Here is a 20,364-nt window from a genome sequence, read left to right on the forward strand (position 1 = left end):
GATCTGCATTTACATGGATTCAGGAAAAACTTTAATACATAGTCAAGCATCGAGAGCTCACAGTACGGGCTATACTCGCGCGCCTGAGCACATTATACGCATGCGCATGACGTCATAGTTTGAAAGTTTCGTGTTGCAGTTTACATGGAAACGAAAACGCCGGCGTTTTCAAAAGGTTGCACTTTGAGACCCGTTTTCAAAAGTTTACGTTTTCAGCCCCCCTAAAACATCGCCTCTGTGTAAACGGACAGCCAAACGTGTTGGCCCAAAACATAATATACGCAACAATTGAAGATATTAGAAGACGTATTTGTACCGATTTCATCAGGCTCCGTAAAGTCTTCAAAAAGAACACAATGAAAGGCCTTCTCAGCCAGAGATGGGTAGTATTTTGATCAAATTAATTTAAAATATGTATTTTGTAATTTGTGTTTTCCTTAACAAAAAAGTCAAATGTAGTTTGTAAGTAAGTACTTTGTGAGAATACCCCAAGTGGGGCTATTTGGACGCAGCCATACAGTAGTTCACCCAAAAAATGTTGTCAACCTCAAGATCAACCTCAACTCGTTCCAATAAATATTTTTTTGGTTGAACACAAAGAAAGATATTTGGACGAATGTTAGCAAATTAGATTTCTGGGGCACCATTGACTACATTTACATGTATGCGTTTTGGCAGACGCTTTTATCCAAAGCGACTTACATAGCATTATCCTATACATTTAACATAGGTATCTGGGATCCAACCCACAACCTTGTGTTGTTAACGCAATGCTCTTACCACCGAGCTTTGACTACCATTTTGATGAAACTCCCCCCAAAAATGACTGCCATGAACTACTCACCCTCCATTCGTTCTTTCTGACTCCCGCCCATAGACAGCAATGAAACTGACATTCTGCCAATTTAAAGTCAGTTGCGCTGCTGTCTACGGGCACGACTTGAGAAATTCATGTCAGAATATTCATTTTTCATTATTCAGTTCCCCTTTAATGGGCTCTATAAACTACTTCATTTGTTGTAGTGTACTTCACTAAAACCGGGCCGAATGCTGAGATTTGCAGACTGAAATGAAAAGCTAATGCATTTATAATTGCATGCATGGTCATTTTTGCCAAACAAATCTGGCCTCCATATACAGTATACTACTCTCTATTCTGCAGAATTAATAAGGGGAGTATGGAAGTATGCAGATGGATACAGTCCAATTGCTTTTCTGCCATCTACTGGTGAATATTACATATATAGGAAATTTAAATTGAAGTAAAATAATACACAAGGACACACAATGCAACATTTTATCTATTTACCATTCATCAGGGAGAGACAAAAATTATATAAAAAGTAATGAGAATAAACAACACAAGTCATCTTGGAAAAACAACCACCTTCAGAAATCACTATTGTATAGCTCGACATTTGCATGATTGAATGATTTGTGAGTTTCATTGATCAGGAAACTTAAAATATGTTTTAATACAGTAAACATAGTAGCTTAGGGAAAATATGGCTAGATTGGGATATACATGACATTTAGTCACATGAAAAGTACATAAAAGAACATTAAAATGGATGTAAAGTACAGATCTAGTGTAATTCTTGTCGACAATAGATTCTAATTCAGACTTGACAAATGAATAAACATCAACACACACACACATAGCGCCTTTGTAGACATAGCACATGGTTTGGTTCAATTCACAAATGCACCGATCACCACACACCACTCACTATACAAAGACTACTATCTGTTTTTGTTGTTATTCTACTGGCATCTTCCACGCACGTAACTTTACAGTATTAACAAGGCTACTTTAAACTAGGATATATAGGCATTAATATCAGGGCACAAAAGATGACAGATCTTGGCAAAGGACAGTGACTTTAGCTTTTGCTGGTGTGGCTGAACATTCACACTCGATGTCGTCTATTTTCTCATTGAATCAGAGCAGATATCAACATTGCGTCCGTGAATGTTTTTTGTCAGAGGTAAATGTTTCCTTCACCGAATCCAACAGAGGGCACTCTGAGAATTATAAACCCACGGATGTCAATTAGGGACAAATGTCAGCCAAAGCTTTAAACTACATGTCCTGTCTCACCAAGCCCACTACTGAGTGTACTATGCATCACACTGTGTAAGTTATGCTCAAAACACTCAATTGCATACACATGATAAAAAATATAACATAAACACGTCTTTACAAACCGAAAAATACTTATAAAACTCCCCAAATATATGTGAATAATATCGCACGTTGGCTTATGGAACGTTTCACAGTTCTTGAAATGATCGAAGGTATTTTACAAGCCTTGATTAAAACATTTAGATAAACATTACATATACTGTACACTTCTTCATTATTTTTCATTTTGCTAAACATTTAGCAATGACCCATTTCTAAAGTCAACCATCTATTTATTACCAACCAGATAGACCACAAATTTAGATTTAAATCTAAATAAATGGTCTATTATGTTACATTTGGTCAATTTAAAAACTCTATTGAATCATAATGTTGATTGTTTGCAAATTTAACAAAGCGATTACTTGTCAATGCGTAACAGAGCAAATGTGAAGAACAAATTGACTTTGGGGAGACACAAGCTCTGTAAGTAAATAATTGTTAATATGATCCTGTATATATTGTTCTTCTGACAGTATTACTTAAAAGTGTGCTTTACTTGCTTAGTGAAGACTAAACCATCCAGACCATTTTGATATTTACAAAAATGACTGAAATTCAGTAAAGGGTCTCGAGTTATTCGCAAATCATTATGATCTCAGATATTTATTCAAATCAAAGAGTCCATTTGTACAATATCAGGACTGAAATCAAATTAGATATAGAATAATTTGGTGGGTAATAGTAGGTTTAATATTTACTCCACGTTCAAAAGTGTCTAAACTGAACTACAGATGTACAATTATTTCCCTAATGCCCTAAAATGAGATCCTGAGGTAACAAAAACAACGTTAACATGAATACACATTCGAAAATACCAACAAACATCACAACTCAAAAATAATGTAAACATATGGCTGTCCCTGTATACCTTTATGACAAATAAAAAACAGCCTGGAAAAAGTTATGTAGCGAAAAAACAATCCATTTATTTTTCAAATGCTGATCTGTTCTCCCCTCTTGATGCATTAAACTGAAGACGTCTTAAGCAAATGTGTTTGCTAAAATGTCGAAATGTCGTTGAATACTAATGACCAACCAAAACTGGCTATCAAGTGCCACAGGCGAAACACAAAATTGAGAATCTAGTTACTATAGAAACACAATAAGGGAGAGAGATCTGGAATGTCTCCTTATTGGTGTTTTAGTGAAGAAACAATACACAATCGTTAAAATCTGCCGTAACACCACGTGGCAAAACCGAGACTCTCCTATGGATGGGGTTTAAGGTCCGAAAGAAACTTTGAGCTAGCTCACTAGCTACTGTGAAAAACCCTTACGCAAGTGTGTATGCATTATTGTAACCTGTTTGTATTCAATTCTGTTTGCTCGATTGTTTCTTTGTAACACTATGACTCTCTTTCTCTCCCCGAATACCCTGTTACTGTCCCTCACCCCGTTGTGACCAGAAAGAAACTACATGGGATCGTCATAGTTATAGGTTGGGGCGGCTGTGTACTGTTGTTGCATTGCCCCCTGGGTGGCGCCCATCGCCGCCTGCTGTGCTGCCTGCTGCACTTGAGGGTTCTTCCAAGCACCAGTGGTCCATTCTTCCTGGGCTTTACTCATGCTTCCACCACTACCACGGTATAAGTTGTGGACCTGAGCGAGAGAAAGTGTTTTTACTTAACGGTGGGTCATAGATGCGTTATAGATACGTTTCTAGCACTAAGTGAAATTCTGCAACAGCAAAATCGATCAGTAAGAGGATAATTCCCTCAAAAAAGACAATCTTGTCATTTACTCACCCTCAGATTGGTCTAAATCTGTATAAATGCCTTTGTTCTGCTGAACACAAAGGAAGATATTTAGAAGAATGTAAGTTACCAAACAGGTTGCATCCCCCATTTATTGCCATGGTAGGGAAAATAAATACTATGGGAGTCAATGGGGGATGAGATCTGTTTGGTTTCTGACATTCTTCCGATATCTTCCTTTGTGTTCAGCAGAACAAAGACATTTATACAGATTAAGAACAACCTGATGGGTAAACTATCCCTTTAATATTATCAAGATGTGATTAAAATGGCGAGCCACACTTGCTTTCGTCCAAACCTAGTAATTGCTAATATATGAGAAAATAAAGTGTGATCTGTGTATGTACAGTATATAAAAGATAATATTGATGAAGAAACAATAACTGTTACCTTGGTGAGGGCGATGAAAGAGAGCACAGCCACGGCAGTGAACATTACTGTTGGGATCAACATAACAACAGCAGAACCGACATTAGTGCTGAAGAAAGTGATGGTGGCCAGCCAGCCGCTGTAATACAAAAATGTAAAGACATTTTATTTCCATTAGCAAAATTCTGAGAATATAACATAACTTTATAATTTATTATAAACGTAACATAGCATATTCTAAGAATAATCTGTTACGACATGACTGTAACTCGACCATTGTACAGTGGTGTTGGTTCCAGTGGCGTGGTCACACTGGACTTTGGTCACACTAGACTGGTGTTGGCCAAACTGTGGGCCGTAGCGGTGTTGGAGGGGGGCAAATAATCATAAATAGTAGAGCTGGGTAGAACATAACAATTCTCTGATTCCAATTGATTAATAATGCGTGCTTTGAAGGATTTCAATATTATCTGTAATTCGCTTCTCCTCCTGACGATGTCGCTGTTTTTCGCTTTACTTAAACAAAGTGGACCGTCTAGATCAGTGTTTCTCAACCCACGGAGAGTACAGTTCGACAGAATCAACAATAAAAAAGTAATTCTAAATGTTTATCTGATGCGAGACTTTATTTATTTTGAAAGCTTTGTGTAAGCTGTTGAGAGATGCAGTTTAGGTAAAAACACATTGTCTCATTCAAATATCTGCAGTCAAAAGACATGTTGGTAGGCTTAATGTGAGTGTCATGATTCTTTTGTTATTTACATAACTTTGCACGACCTCTCACCTCAAACATCTTTATGCTATACTAACGCAAATGCGGTGGTGCACGCTGTATATCACTTGTTATAGAAACTACAAGCACACACTATGTTTGAATAACTGCAGTGGCTCAAAAAAACGGACGCTTGATGAGCATGGGAGGATGTGGGTCCCATAGCAAACCAGTTGATAACCACTGGGGTAGATAAAGGCGTAACATGGATTTCATTTGCTAAATATGTTTTTATTTTTTACAGTAATGTGCGTTTTACTTAAAGTATAAAGTAATTCAACAATGTTGTGGTCCTATTTTTAATGTTAATGTGTATTTCACTCCAATATTGCTTGAAGTTGGAGAATTTCAGTAACCGGCATTTTTATCCAAATATGAATCATGTGTCTGTAAATGTAACAAGTAAATAAAATATTGATAACTAATCATCATTTAAACGAATCAAGTGAAATATTCATGATTTGTTCAATCATAATTGAATCAATGCAAAGTGGTTGCAATACCACAAAATATTGTTATGAGTTACAAGATTTGTGAAAAAATTAGGAAACATCTTTAACACTTTGATTTCAATTTGTAAATGCAGTGTTATTGAACAAAAATACAATATATTAATTATTCATTTAACTTCATCCAGAATATGATAAGCAAATTTTGTGGTAGCCCACATAGAAAAACTGTAGTATACTGTAATATTTACTGGACTATATAGTGAAATTTCTGTAGTACAGCATATTATTTTGGTAGTATTAATTATAGAATAATAAAGATAATGATGTTCAAAAACGGTATACACTCCTAATAACTGCTGGGTTATTTTTAACCCTTGCTTGAGTCGAAAAGGGACAAGCCAACCACGGTGTTATAAATAAACCTATGGTGGGTTGTTTTAACCTATGGTTAGGTCCAATATGAACTTTTTGGGGGTTTAAACTCAACCATGGGTAGAAAATAATCTCTGCATCCGTATGAATAGAAGGAAATGTAAAGTCATTAGACCTATATTTAAAAGCAATGAACAGCTCTCACCAAACTCCCCATCCTGGAATTCCAACAGTCTGAATGATACTTATCACCACCTGTGCCATGAATACGAAAAAAAATGCCATGAAGTTGAACGAGCTGTCTGTCCTGCAAGAGAAATAGCGTGCCGTGTTAGCACAGCGTATGATTACACGATTAGAATTGACAGACAGTTTAAAATCATCTTGAAAACAATATTTAAAAATCGTACTTGAAGGCCTTATAGATGGGCCTAAACCAGCACACATAGGAGCATGGGGTGAACAGTATCAGCCAAAGTATGGCCATCCCAAAATTGGTTGCTCCGCCCCCACCACACATCCAAGCCAGACAACCAATCAGGTTCACCGCTAGGGTGGCACTGTGTACTAAGAAGGAAAAATAACAGATGAAATAAAAAAATGTTGGTAAATGTTATATTTTACATTGTAATATTACATGTTGCAACAGGACACACGCTGCAAAAACAGCACCCAAAGCTTTTTTTTTCCAGACACAATGGCTGCGTCCAAATTGCCTACTTTCATACTAAACAGTAGGAGAAAATGAGTCATGAATAGCGTGTCTGCAAAAAACAGTAGGCGAGAAATACCCCGAATGGTCTACTTCTTCTGCCGAGATTCGTGATATCCCATGATTTCATAAGTAAATCAAATAAATATAGCAGAAAACTGTCCGTTTTTAATGTAAGTGCCAATAAATGAATTTCTCGTGGCTAAATTATGTTTTTATCAATGCTCACGTGAAGGTTGTATATATGACATAGGTCAAAGAGCATACGGGTCACATGACCATAAAACATGGTGGATGCTGTATGTCCTACTCCCACTCCCATACTATATAGAACGTACTGCTTAAAATGCCGATAGGTAGGTACTTATTCAAATTCAGTATATACTGTCACAGTATGCGATTTCGGACGCAGCCAATGACTAAAATCTATCAGCAAAGGATAATCTGACGACAGGTTAAAAATAAGAACCAAACAAACACTTTAATCCTAAAGTGCAGCTGTCACTAGCACTGTGGGTGTTAGTACGAAACGTGTGTAAACAAACACAAACATTTTCAACTCCCAGACCTGTTTGAAATAATTCCCAAAATGTGTGCTAATAAAAAAGAATGTTTGTAAATATCCTACATGGCCAAAGCAAATGTAATGCTTGCGGCATACAACGAAAACAATATGTACACTAACATTAGAGTCATATGACAAACCCCGCATGTTTGTATTCATAGAATGTCAGATCAGACTCAAAAACCTGTTTCTGTGTGTCTGTCAGTGTTTACAGGAAACAAAGGCAAATAATGCCACATGACCGTAATCTACTCCACAGCAACACACGATATAGAAAAGCTGTTTAGTTTAGTGCAAAATAAAGGTAAAATCATGTGTTGGCATATTTTTGAACATACGTATCCATAAGTAATAGAGCCGTTTGCACATAGTCCGGTGTTGGTCCGGAATCTCGTTGAAGTCCTGGTAAAAACATGGCTTCAATGGAATGAACCGTGGAAGAGGAGGAAAATTGTTTTCTGTAAACCAAACCAAATGCCACAGTTAAGTTGACACTTTAAGCCATGATTTACTAACAAAACATTTTTGCAAAACATGTTTTTTGACATTGTATATATCCGTGAGCCATATGGCCAGACTGTACTAACATTCCTAAGAGTTTCAGTTCTGTATGCACTGATAATTCAACCCAAAAAATGAACAATCGGTTATTATTTACTCACCCTTTTTTCATTTCTAACCTGTGTGAATTTCTTTCTTCAGCAGAACAGAAAAATAATGTATTTCAAAGAAAGTTCCAAACCTTCTTCAGCAGAACACAAAAGAAGATATTTGGTACCCGAACCCTATATGGACAGAAAACAGTTCTGGCTCTGCTCGGGTACCAAATATCTTTTTTGTGTTCTGCGGAAGTCAGAGGTTTGAAATAAAAGGAGCGTGAGTAAATGATGAGAAAACCGTCCCTTTAAAACAGCACAAGTAAAATCATAACACTTAACATCTTCACTGGTTCAAGAAAATCAAACGTAAAGCTCTCACCTGCCATGGAGATGCTTTAGTTGTTTCGCCTAATTCAGACTTTAATATTCAAAAACCTGTTTGACAAAACACACACAACACAAACACTTCTGTTGTTATATTACATTATTATTATATTATAAAAATAATCACTGTCTGTGTTCCACTGTAAGGCAAACTTGTCATATAACATTAATTTAACATTATGACAACAAGTAAAAAACAGGTTGGCAAAGGAATAAGGGCTTTTACTTTATAAACAACTCAACACACAAGTAGATATTTTATATATAATATGTTTGTATCTAATAAATCAAATGATGCAATTCCTCACTCAGGACTTAAGATATTTGATCTGTAAACAAACACTGCACAACCTTGAAACAAAACCTGTTGTATTTTATACCAAAGGGAAACTAGGTGAGGCCTGGTTTCTAAATCATCGCTGATCTGACCAGCTGTCAAATAGACGAGATTGAGGATGCAACTTAAAAAACGTCCAATCGAGATATCATTTTTAGGAATGAAGATTAAACGATCATACGTGGTATTTTTATCGCTTGGCTGTAGTAACCAACCCCGGTAAGAACGTGAAGGGCATGTAGGCTACCACCGGCCGGGGTGCTATAAATATATTACAAAAAAAACATTAGGTAGCGTTCATCCAGGCTGACAGCTTTAAAACCTAAAACGAAGATTATCAGGAGAACACGAGGACATAAAACGTTATAGCATCCTTTCATTTTCCCCAAAAAAAGCATCGGGGTCGAGCAGCGCGCCCTTCAACGATGGCGCTCCACCCGGAGATGTTTTATCTGTAAGTTCTCAATGGGATCGTATGCGTTTGTGTTTTTCTTCACGCAAGTGCATCACGAATATGTTCAGAGGTGTGAATAACACCGACCCGACAGTTAAAGGTTAAACGTTCCCTTACCGTCCGTCTCGTGCGTTCACCCGCGATTATGTCCTCTCGTGCTAGCGCTCGCTCTCATCTGATAAACCGCTGTCCATTCAATGATCGATGCAAAGACTGATGTTTCAATCCCGTTATATTATGAGATGGGATTTGGGAGTAAAAACAATCACGTCACGGTCCTCCTACACACGCACGCAAGCGGGTTTGAGTTGGGCGAGGGATGAATGCGCGCAATGATGCTGATGAATAATAGCGGATCCTCTGGAACACTCGCGATACTTCATTCCGCCACAGTGCGGCTGCTCTCCGCGGTACTGAAGTATGCCTCGTTTTTCATAGCCATTCATCCCCATCAGCATCATTCTGACCTGAATTGTTCACACATAATCGATTCCGGGTGCTTTTTTGTTCATCTTAAGACATTTCTGTGTCCCATTGGTCAATTGGCATTTAAAACTAACCTCGTGTAAAACTAGGTCCAAAAAGCTAGAATTGCAAAAATAATGTCTTTTATTTTTAAATTAAACCATCCATTGGAGCTAGACAGACAGACAGACAGTCAGCTTGATAGACAGACAGTCTGCTTGATAAACAGACAGCTTGATAGATAGACAGACAGACAGGCGGCTTGATATAGGTAGGAAGACAGACAGACGGCTTGATAGGTAGGTAGGAAGACAGACAGACAGACAGAGAGATGGCTTGATAGGTAGGTAGAAAGAAAGACAGACAGACAGACAGCTTGATAGGTAGGTAGGTAGGTAGGTAGGTAGGTAGGTAGAGGTAGATGGATAGATAGACAGACAGACGGCTTGATAGGTAGGTAGGAAGACAGACAGACAGAGAGATGGCTTGATCGGTAGGTAGGTAGAAAGAAAGACAGACAGCTAGATAGGTAGGTAGGTAGTGAAGAATATTTTAATGTGTTTTAGAAGTGCTATTACATTTGATATGTTTTCTTATTAATACTTGCTTGCAATGCTTGAAAATATAATTAGTATGAGGGTGAAATCAAGCAAAACTTAAGAGTTGATACTGAGTGTACTCCGAGAGGAAGTGTGGGTTTCGAGAGCATGCAAAAGGGGAAGTAGCAGGAGACAGCTCAGGTCTCAGAATATATGCATGGAACTGAAAAAGATGCACACACACATTACATTGTCTGACCTTTTAAACTATGTTGTTGCTGGGTAGAATTGGGCTGTGTAGGTTGTCATTTAATGTTTTGCAGACATTCTGAGAACGATGGGGTGAGAGCTGATTGGACTAATACCAGGCAACACGTCACCGGTCCACAGAGAAGATAGACGGCGTGAAATAACTATAAATATGATGCGGAACTGTTTTCCGGGGTTGTTTTCTGTAAAGACACTTTGTCTAAGGCAACCCAACAGCTGTTGTATTTTTTAATCTTCTGATCAATAAACTTCAAGATTTACTTTGACTGGCCTCCCTCCAATTTTGAACACGCAGGGACATTTAGAATGTTCTACAGTAGAAAGACAGACAGAGAGACAGCTTGATAGGTAGGTACGTAGAAAGACAGACAGACAGAGAGAGAGACAGCTTGATAGGTAGGTAGGTAGAGGTATGGTAGAGGTAGGTGGATAGATGGATGGATGGATGGATGGATGGATGGATGGATGGATGGATGGATGGATGGATGGATGGATGGATGGATGGATGGATGGATGGATGGATGGATGGATGGATAGATAGATAGATAGATAATTTCACATTTGTTCTTCCTTTCCTCGTGTCTTAGCTCCACCTCTTCAGGATGCGAGAGAAGGAAGCGAGGAAAAGACGGAAGGACGGAGGAATCGAAGCTAGTGAAATGATATCCTCGCTCTTTAGCGTCACTTCAAAACGTCGTCAACTAATGATGACTGTACACCGCTGGATTTAGCTTGCACATCGGGATTCTTGAACATAAGATATAATTATTTATATTTTAACCGTTTCAACCTCCACAAAATACCACATTTGTTCTTATTTTTTTTACCAGTTATTATTAGTGAATTAAATTGTGTCTTGTACATGTAAACAATAATGATAATGATTATAATAATAATAATTAATAAACAGTGGCAAGAACACACATTTACATTAATTAGAGAATTGAGATGTCCTTCAATATGGCTTAGCTCGATCGGTTTCCGGGTCATAGGATGGAGGAGAGAGGAGCGAGGAGACGAGGAGGGATATTGAGAAGCACCCCCAGTGTCACTTCAAGGAAGCGACTTCCGTTTGTGATCACGTGATCTGGATTACGAGTTCTCGCGACGCATTTTGAAGCAAATATGATACGGGATTTTGACGTTCCCTACAAATGTTGGATTTACTCTCACTCCTTTTGTCAGTGATAAATGTGATTACAGATGGTTCAAATCTAGTATAAAGATAATTTTGTTGACAGGAAAGTATTTTTAATATGTTTAAAAATATCTACTTGGAAATAGGTTTCCTTTATCACATATTCCCTACATTTGGCCAGTCAATTCCCTTTGTGAAGGGAGCTCCAAACGCGTACGCAAGAGACCCTTCAAAGACGTCATTTCAAGTGCTCGGCCCTTCCAAGGGAGTTGGGCATAGGGATGCTCACTTCCGTTTTTGAAAAAAAAAAACATTGTATCGGAAAAAGGTTAATAACTCTAAGCTGAATCAATGCTCGACTGGGACCTCAGCTTGTGAAAGCGTGGGGAAAAGCAGCGTTTCACAATGGACCGACGCATTCATTTAAGAATGAATGAATGCACGGGTAGATTAATACCTTCATAAATCAAGTGACAGTTACATGACAACGAGCTGTTTCGCATACTTCTAGTTACTCAAAACAATGAACATAACATTTTGTATCGTGGATGTGGACAAGTCAAACTCATGAATGGAGGAAGAAATAAATGCACACACAGATACACATTCACTCACGGTTATAGTAAATATATGTAGCTGCAACAACCCATGTTGGCGTGTCAAAGAACGGAGCAGTCACGGGTGGGTGTGAAACGAAGCGTCGGGCGTCATTGGTGACGTGTTTGTCATCCGATAGCCTCAGTGAAAACCTAACATCGCTAGATGGCGCCCTCTGTTGGAAGGGTTCAGTCAGGTGAGCAGCAGAAGTTGTTGGCCACGTTTAGCTTCCGGTAGCGTTCAGATGCCTGAACCTCGGGCAAATCAGGTAAGGGATGTGCTTGTGCTATTTTTCTCGCTGTAACTATAGGTAACGTACAAGTATAAGTTTGCCGACCGTTAAAGCGATAGAAGATGTGTGTCATGAGACCCGAGAGATGTTCTGCAATCTCGAGCTCAGCTAATAGGCTAAGAATGTAAACAAATGCAGCAGAGCTAAGTAAACAGACGACTGACTGAGCAAATAACTAACACACAGCGCGCATTGTGAGCGTTAGTCGTTCATCTTTAAGGGAAAGTCTTTAGATGAGTTTAGCAAGCTGTTAACGTGGCGGCTAACGTCAGTCTTAAACTAGCATAAGTTATCAGTCCAATTTAAAGCCAGATTTTGGCATGTATGGTTGAAGTTATGTCGAGCGATGTTTTCCCTAAAGAAACGTTGAACTCTATATAGAAGATTATTTACAGAAGTGTGGACCTATATATCTTATCCATATTGGATTTGGTTTTGACCTGCATAAGGGTTTCATTTAACTAGACAACAATAATAATAATAATAATGTGATGATAATGATAATGTAAATATCAATAAGTAATACAACATGTGATCAATGTTGACAAATTATAATTCGAGCGTCATACTTCTTATCCTGAAGAATTGTCTTCAGTTTTGGATTTAATATAGTCGAGCCCAAAAGTTGACATCTCCCTTGCAGAATCTTGAAAATGCTGAACATTTTGTAAAAATAAGAGGAGTTTTAAAAATAAGAGTTTGTTTTTAATTTACTCCTGCCCTGAAATAGTTTACTCCTGCCACGAAGTAAATGTTTACATAAAGTTTACACCAAAGAATAATAACAGTATTTCCAAAAAATAGCCACGGGTCCCCCTGATTCTTAATACTGTGTGATGTTACCTGAACAATCATTGTCAGTTTTTTATGATTTGTCATAATTGTTTAATGGTTTCTTTCTAGTATGTCCCGAGTCATTATACTGTCCACTGATCTTCGGAAAATGATTGTAGCTTTTTCCGATTTAAGGGGGATGTAAACTTTTGAGCTCAACTGTATTTGTAATAGTTGTTTACATACATGGTAGTGGTGCCTTTAAGAAACTTACCCATCTTTTTAATTGTAGTAATATTAAAAATGTTACTATATATATGAATACTTGTAAATTGTATATTGATATTGTTGAACTATTTGTGTTTTTTTTATTACAAATAAAACTCAAAAAGTATAGTTACTATAGTAAAACCTTGTTAAACTTTGCAAGATTACGTTTTGTGTTATAGTAACAACTATCTTGTATAGTAAACAAATAGATAAAAGATTGCTTTAAATCTTTTTTGAACTGAACACGCTGAACCTCGTGTTGTTCTAAGCGGGGATGTCTGTATTGATTTGCATTCAACTCAAATGTGTTTCAGTACTGGGAATGCAGCCGCCTCTCCCAACAGCTGCAGTCAGAGAGCTGGTGTGCTCCTGTCTGAACAGAGACCCTGTAGCGGCTGACCTGCGCTGTAGCCTTTTCTTGGCGGCCGTACAGAGCTACAAATGGGATTCGGTGCTCAGACCCTTTCCTCCTCGATACCTGAGAGGAGAGATCAAAGACTATGAGGAGCTGGTAAGATCTTCCGTTAGGCTAACACATGAGTCTGTATACACTGTAGGCTGTTGTGTAGTTTACAAGCTTCATGTTCCTAACAGCAAAAAGATGTTGACGCTTTACCAAACGTGAGGGATTTGGTACGTCTGGGACATGGACATGGAGACCATCATCTGGCTCTTGTACACTGGGTTCTGTCCTCCAAGAGTTTTGCTGTGAAGACCCTCCAGAAAGAGGAAGTACTGTTAAAAGTCCGGTTTCTTATAATAAGCTGCTGCTATAGCAATAATTACTCATATTTATGGAGGGGGGTTAATACCTAAAAACCTGAAACATCACATTTTCACATGTCTTTATATACTGTAAGTATTAGCTTGTTTCAATACCTTTATTCTCTCCATTAGTTTTCCAGACTGTGTCAGCTGACCCAGACCGAGGGGCTATCTGCCCCGGCCCCCGATTATATTTTTGAACTTGAGTACTGTGATCTGCTCAACTCCAAGTTCGAGAGGACGCGGGCGGGACGGGATCTCATCTATGCATTCCACGGCAGCAGACTGGAAAACTTTCACTCCATCATACACAATGGATTGCACTGCCATCTGAATAAGGTCAAGTGATGGTCTTATTTGTCAAAAGATGTCTTTGGCATTCCGAAAGATCTAGAAGTGTTGTGTCTGGGAAATCTGGTTGAGTATCCCTTATCAGAGGATGTTTAGATAATAGGTGTTAAGACTGTGATTACAACCCTCAGTGTTATCTAACTGTTGGCTTTGAAACAAAGCACATATGAACACCTCAGACTCGATTTCAGTGTTTTAGGTTTAATGCAACATTTATAGCCGTAGGCCTACATTTACATCTGGCAGAGTTGCAGAGCATTCAACTGATATGTTTATTTTTTGGAATGTCTGGGATATTGAACTCATGACCCTGCTATTCATTTGGATCGATTTAATTTTTCAGACATCACTGTTTGGGGAAGGCACATACCTGACCAGTGACCTCAGCATGGCCATTCTTTATAGTCCCCATGGTAACGGATGGAAGGAAAGCGTCCTCGGCCCGCTGCTCAGCTGCATCGCCTTATGTGAAATCATCGACCATCCCGGTGTCAAGTGTCAGGTGAAAAAGAAAGGTACTGTGTTTTTTAAACGTATGTCTCCCATGTATACAGATCATAAGGCCTTTGGAAGTCATTATGAACTTGGTTCCAACCAACCACGTTTTAAATGTAGTGAGTGGCGTGTTGTCATTATTTCAGGAATAAATACACATTGTCACTGTCATTATTTGTTTCAGACTCTGAGACCCTTGATCGCCAGCGTCTAAGAGCCAGGAACAGCGAAGGGGGCGAGGTGCCCGAGAAGTACTTTGTGGTGACCAACAATGAGCTTGTAAGAGTGAAATATCTGCTGGTGTACTCTCAGCAACGCTATAGATCACGGTAAGACTTTTATTATGTCAGCATGCGCATGCAGCAGGAGTTTATTATTGCATTTTAATTGATAAGACAAATCTTTATTTTAACATTAAGCAGGCCAATATTATTAGAGACGTTTTTACAAAGTAGATAACGTATTTACAGAACGTGCTCTTGTTCTAGCAGTTTGGAGCTATTGTAAAAACAAATTGGTGAATTCCATGCAAGGGCACCTGGGTTGTATGTAGAAAAAGCTCATTCTAAAGTAATAAAAACATAACACTTCATTATGTGAGGTCTGAAGACAGGTATGTGTATTATTGCATTTCTATCAATGGATCCTCCAAGAACACTGGACCTTTAAACAATTTTTTATAATTTTACAAACCCATCAATGTTAATCAGATTATTAATGATGCGCTCTGATATGATTTTAGACACGCTGGAGGAACATCATGGCTGGTCAGACATCATTTTGCTATAATGATGGGTCTATATCTTCTTCTCCTCATATTCATCGGTGCCTTCAACTCATCTGCGTTCCAGTCCTTCTGGCACAGAATGTTCCGATGACACGGCCCCATTATGCCACATAAACGCTCTTGTCCAAAGTGCCTTGTACACACCAAAACTACCATGAAAAAGAATTGTTCAAGGAGAAAAGTCTCAGGAACTGTTTCCTGTTGCTCAATACAACATTCCTCCTCGTGTCGCTTTGTTTCTATAAGGTCTTATCAGCTTAACCATCACTACACGTCTTTATTTTATGTAGAATTACGTAGACACTGCATCTTATGGAAGTTAAAATGCATTATTGGTAGCTTCCCGTCTATGTGGAGATGTAACGGAGCACCAAGGATGTTATATTATAGCATGTATAATTAGAATTTGGAAATTAAAACATTTGTCGCAGTGACGGATTTACTACATTGGTTTAATGGATTTTTTTGGCCTAGACTTTGGAAATATTGCTGCTTATATTAATATATTTAAGAAACATATGGACTTCATAGGCGGTCTGTAAAGTGTTTTTTTGTTTATATTAATTTAAGTGTAGAAGGAAACAAAGGATTTATAGAAGAAATTATAAAGTCAACTATGCAGAAGCACCACATCGTTGTGGTTTGTAATTATTAACACAGACAAAAAACAGGTCTTGATATTGCATAAACGTCTCATTTATCAACTAAATATTCTTGATGATCTAAATAGTGAATATATTCAAATAAATAAATACAACATTCATTGAGACATTACAGAGTGTTTGTTAAGGAGAGAAAGACAGTAGTGAACTGTTCTTCTGTTTATGGCTTCTGGCACGATCAAGGTTTTGTCTGTCCATTGTTTTTATCAACGGCAGTAATATATGAATGATAACAGAAGCGGCATGTTTTCATCTTAAGAAATAAAGTCTCATTTGTGTGAACGTCGATAACTTAAGGCGTATAAGAAACAGGGGCAACACTTAAGGTTCAGATTTTTTTTCATGATCTATATTTGTTAACATGAACTTCAATACTACAGCATTTATTGCTCATGTTATGCACAGAACAATGTACAATTGTATTTCTAGTAACTACTTTTAACACGTTGCTTATTGTTAGTTCATGTTAGAGAATCCATCACTGCATAAATTAGTGCTTTTTGTAAAGTGTTATTGAGAAATGAGAGAAAAATACTTTCAGCTTTCTAGTGTTCATGCCTCATTAGTTATGGTGGTGGATTTATAAAGTGTATTCTTTAATGCAAACATAAATGATACCATCTTATATATATTTTTTTAATATATTTGAGAAGGTCTTCTATGTAGCAACAGGGACGTGCACAGGAATTTTGAGGAAGGATTTAGAATAACAGGGTCTTTATTAAAATAAACATATATATAAAGAAGTAAAACACTGAAATACAGCACTCAATCACCTTTACTAGGACTAATAATAACACAGAAAAAAATGACTTGAGTCATAAAAACCCTAGATCAATATCCCTAACAAAATGCCTCCCTGAATTGTCTCTCCTGAATCCGCCTCTCTTCAGTGAGCATCTTGGCTTCAAACAATGTCATTTAACATTGTTTGGCATTAGGCATTTAACCATTTTGAATAAAGTAATTTATGTGATGCATTGCTTCCATCATTCATTCTTCTTGCTAAAACGAAACGTTAGAAACTAACTATCAGCAGACACGTAGCTTAGATTGCCTAAGGCCTACCCCATAATTGTAGCCTAGGCTGCTTGTCTTCAAGCTATCTATCTTATTATTTAGGCTAAACGTGGCAAACTCAGCCTGGATTTATGAAGATTTTAATTTATTTCATAAAACTTGATGAAGATGATCGTTCGTTTGTTATACATCACAAACTCACCTTTTCTGACAACCTAATGGTGGCTATTTCCATAACACCAAAAAGTAGGACACTTTGCAGCATTTAGTGAGGCAAGAATCGTTGCATAGGACTCTGGTGTACTCGCAACTACAATACAATTTTGTGCATCATATCGATGGTATCAGGATACAGTGATTCTGAAACAGTCTACTCTATTCATTGCCAGACAATTTTTTGGAATAATATTGAAGCCTAAGGGAAGATGTACCTGCAGCTCGTCGGTTACTTTTGTTTTTCTGTGCTGGCATGTCGCGGGTCCCTTGACTAAAATGTCCACTTCACATCGACATCCATGAAAAGTGTCTCTACTGTTTTATGGAACAGTACTGTTGTCTCTAATATGGAAGTGAATGAAGCTTTGCGTTTTTTTATCCAGACGTATGTGAAATTCTGCATCCATTGTATGATTTATTTATTTATCTTCCGCCTCGGAAGGGCAACGTGAGTCGAGAAGGGCATATGGGCAGTTGTGTAGCAACATTTTTAAACGCATCATAATCGCAGCGTATAATGCCACCATTTATCAGAACGAACCACTTCCTTTACGTAGTTTTCTGTGAAACAAACATCAAAAGACCTGAACAGGATGTGGGCTTTGTGTTGGCTCAAGAATGAGTGTCTGGCTCATAAACACATTGTTATTAACTAACAAGTGAGAAATGGGTCCATCGTGCGCACGTTTTCTAGCAGTTTTACATTGTTAGTCTGAGTACAAGATAACGGTGACCTCATATATCACGTTTTCATAGCCAGATATTGTTGTTAAATGTTTGAATGTCATCTGTATAGTTCAAAATGTGATAATTACATATAACAAGATTATTTCACAATTTCTTTTTTGTATTAATTATAAAAATAAAAACAGCTGCCTTTAATGCTACATTTTGAATCACATTTTGGGGGTTTTCAGTCCCGGATCAGTTTGCTATAGTTGGACAGGCAGGTGCCAAACACACAAAGAATCCCTCAGATTTACTCTGTTGATAAAAAGCACATTCAGAACTGGTGTTAAAATATTAATAATATACATTTTCTAACAGTTAAAAACAGAATTATATTGCGAAAGGAACCTGTAGGTTCTGGTGACAGATGGGAGAGTGTTTTTCCTCAGTCAGGTGACCACGTACACATCTGCCAAAGCGATGGAGACAGACGTGATCTGTTGGGGAACAGGACTGAGGACATGACGGTGCTGTGCAGACAGCTGGAGCAGGTGGTGTGCTGGCAGTAGCCTCCACATTCACGCTTTTCCATTGATACAGACCTGCAAAAAATATCTCAGATTTAATGCAAGCGACAGTGGAAAAGAAATGAGACTGACATTTTCAAACAAAGCATAGATTTAAAAGAAGTCTAATCTTTAGCTTCACCTTGCTGAGCAAATCTCATTGGGGTTTGACTGGCAGAACTCCCACATGCAGTCGGGGCGACAAGTGTTTGTTTTGAGAACATCAAGCACTGTTTGGACACACATAACATGTACATTATAAGAAATCCAAAGTTTTTATAATGTAATATATTAATATATAATAATACAATAGTTTAAATTATGTTATATATAATTACTCTTATCTCTGATAATATTGGCTATATCGTTTTTCTTTCACGTTTTATATGTCCTCCACGCTGAAGATTTATTGATGTCCTGACTAGTAACTTTGTAAGAATAGCACTATAAATAATCAAAATAAAACTTTTTTAATCATTCAGTTCCTTAAGGTCTCACCCTGAGATGCTTTTTAAAGCATTTAAAGCTTATTTTATTCAGTCATTCATTTCAATAAGATAATTTATTAAAAAAGAATTGTATTAGCAGTTATATTTTTGTCCATACGAATATTCTTAAACATTTAAGCACAGATCCTGAGATAAGTTTTTGTATTTATTATTTCCCTAAACATACTAAACTTTTGAGCAGAAGTATATATTACTTAAATAAGGTCAAACACAAAAGTCAATGAAAGCCATAAAATAAAATATGGATGTAGTTTCAGGAAAGATTGTGGATTTCATCACCTTGTAAGATAAGACAATCACAGCTTTGGTTTTATCATAAAGATCAAAGGAATCCTGGACAGCCATATCACTTTTTCGCAGTTCATAAATAACGTTGCTACAAAAGATTTCTGCAAGAAATCTCCATTTCATATATACCACATCATGATTCTTTTCTGCTTCTGTTGTACCTGGTTTGCAAGTTCCCTTGCGTTCCTCGGCTTTGCCATGTGCACCTTCTTGGTAAACGCACACCAGTCCTTCATCACACTTCCCCAGGTAGGCCCACGTCCCTCCGCAGCTTTCTCCTTCAAGTTTGGCACAAGCTGGACAACATCCACAAATCCCGGTGGTGATGCCACCTCGACACAGGAGCTTCAGTGCTCGACGTGGGGAGCAATGAATGCGTTCGCAAGGCGGACAGTGCAAGGCCTGAAGCACATGTGGCTCGGGTGGAGTGATCTCTAAACTGGCCATCATCACAGCCAATATTGACCACATAATGACCGTGATCGAGAAAACGCATAGATTCATTCTTGGACCTTACAGGGACTGCTTTGAAGCATATACACCTTTTATATAACGGTCCCCACATTTAAGACCACACATATCTCCTCCCTGCTTGACAACCAATGAATGGTGGGGTGTAACAATATGTCTGAATTAGCTGTTAATTATCCCCCAAGTCTTATCTTTACAATCTCTTTTTGTCTCAAAACCGATTCTTTCTTTTGAGCAGTTTTAGATAAGACGGAGAAGGGAA

General features: G+C 37.8%; 3 protein-coding genes across 4 annotated transcripts; 1 reads left to right on the plus strand and 2 right to left on the minus strand.

The window, feature by feature from the left end:
* Positions 1–1,282: 1,282 nt before the first annotated feature.
* scamp5a (secretory carrier membrane protein 5a) lies at positions 1,283–12,120 on the minus strand. Of its 2 annotated transcripts, none has more exons than XM_079450365.1 (7): positions 11,986–12,120; positions 8,163–8,218; positions 7,523–7,642; positions 6,318–6,474; positions 6,113–6,214; positions 4,333–4,450; positions 1,283–3,787 (listed from the first exon to the last, which is right to left on the minus strand). In XM_079450365.1, exons 2-7 carry the CDS (start codon positions 8,167–8,169, stop codon positions 3,602–3,604), a joined length of 690 nt encoding a protein of 229 aa, XP_079306491.1. In that variant the 5' UTR covers positions 8,170–8,218; positions 11,986–12,120; the 3' UTR covers positions 1,283–3,601. The 2 variants fall into 2 exon arrangements, with proteins under 2 accessions (XP_079306491.1, XP_079306490.1); XM_079450364.1 differs by lacking the exon at positions 11,986–12,120 and adding an exon at positions 9,076–9,320 and having other exon boundaries at positions 1,284–3,787.
* On the plus strand, positions 12,024–16,464 carry parp16 (poly (ADP-ribose) polymerase family, member 16). The gene is made up of 7 exons (XM_079450363.1): positions 12,024–12,235; positions 13,618–13,814; positions 13,898–14,035; positions 14,201–14,407; positions 14,763–14,934; positions 15,099–15,243; positions 15,657–16,464. Exons 2-7 carry the CDS (start codon positions 13,626–13,628, stop codon positions 15,790–15,792), a joined length of 987 nt encoding a protein of 328 aa, XP_079306489.1. The 5' UTR covers positions 12,024–12,235; positions 13,618–13,625; the 3' UTR covers positions 15,793–16,464.
* A 2,059-nt stretch (positions 16,465–18,523) lies between these two features.
* LOC306890883 (insulin-like growth factor-binding protein 2) lies at positions 18,524–20,078 on the minus strand (the record flags this gene model as incomplete). Its single annotated transcript, XM_079450899.1, is given in 5 exon segments — positions 18,524–18,583; positions 18,677–18,803; positions 18,805–18,870; positions 18,977–19,064; positions 19,793–20,078. Coding segments are annotated over 5 exon segments (627 nt in total).
* Positions 20,079–20,364: the final 286 nt, after the last annotated feature.

This window comes from Barbatula barbatula, assembly GCF_947034865.1.
Source record: "Barbatula barbatula genome assembly, chromosome: 25".
In the NCBI taxonomy this organism is placed as follows: Eukaryota; Metazoa; Chordata; class Actinopteri; order Cypriniformes; family Nemacheilidae; genus Barbatula; species Barbatula barbatula.

What these genes read in the sequence shown, in the direction of transcription:
- scamp5a (XM_079450365.1), bottom strand. An exon ending in CCCATCTATAAGGCCTTCAA is followed by an intron (nt 6,215 to 6,317) that starts GTACGATTTTTA and finishes TTTCTCTTGCAG; the next exon opens with GACAGACAGCTCGTTCAACT. An exon ending in ATTCCAGGATGGGGAGTTTG is followed by an intron (nt 4,451 to 6,112) that starts GTGAGAGCTGTT and finishes TTTGTATTACAG; the next exon opens with CGGCTGGCTGGCCACCATCA.
- parp16 (XM_079450363.1), top strand. Translation starts at nt 13,626, where the DNA reads ATGCAGCCGCCTCTCCCAACAGCTGCAGTCAGAGAGCTGGTGTGCTCC. An exon ending in TCAAAGACTATGAGGAGCTG is followed by an intron (nt 13,815 to 13,897) that starts GTAAGATCTTCC and finishes TGTTCCTAACAG; the next exon opens with CAAAAAGATGTTGACGCTTT. An exon ending in AGACCCTCCAGAAAGAGGAA is followed by an intron (nt 14,036 to 14,200) that starts GTACTGTTAAAA and finishes TCTCTCCATTAG; the next exon opens with TTTTCCAGACTGTGTCAGCT.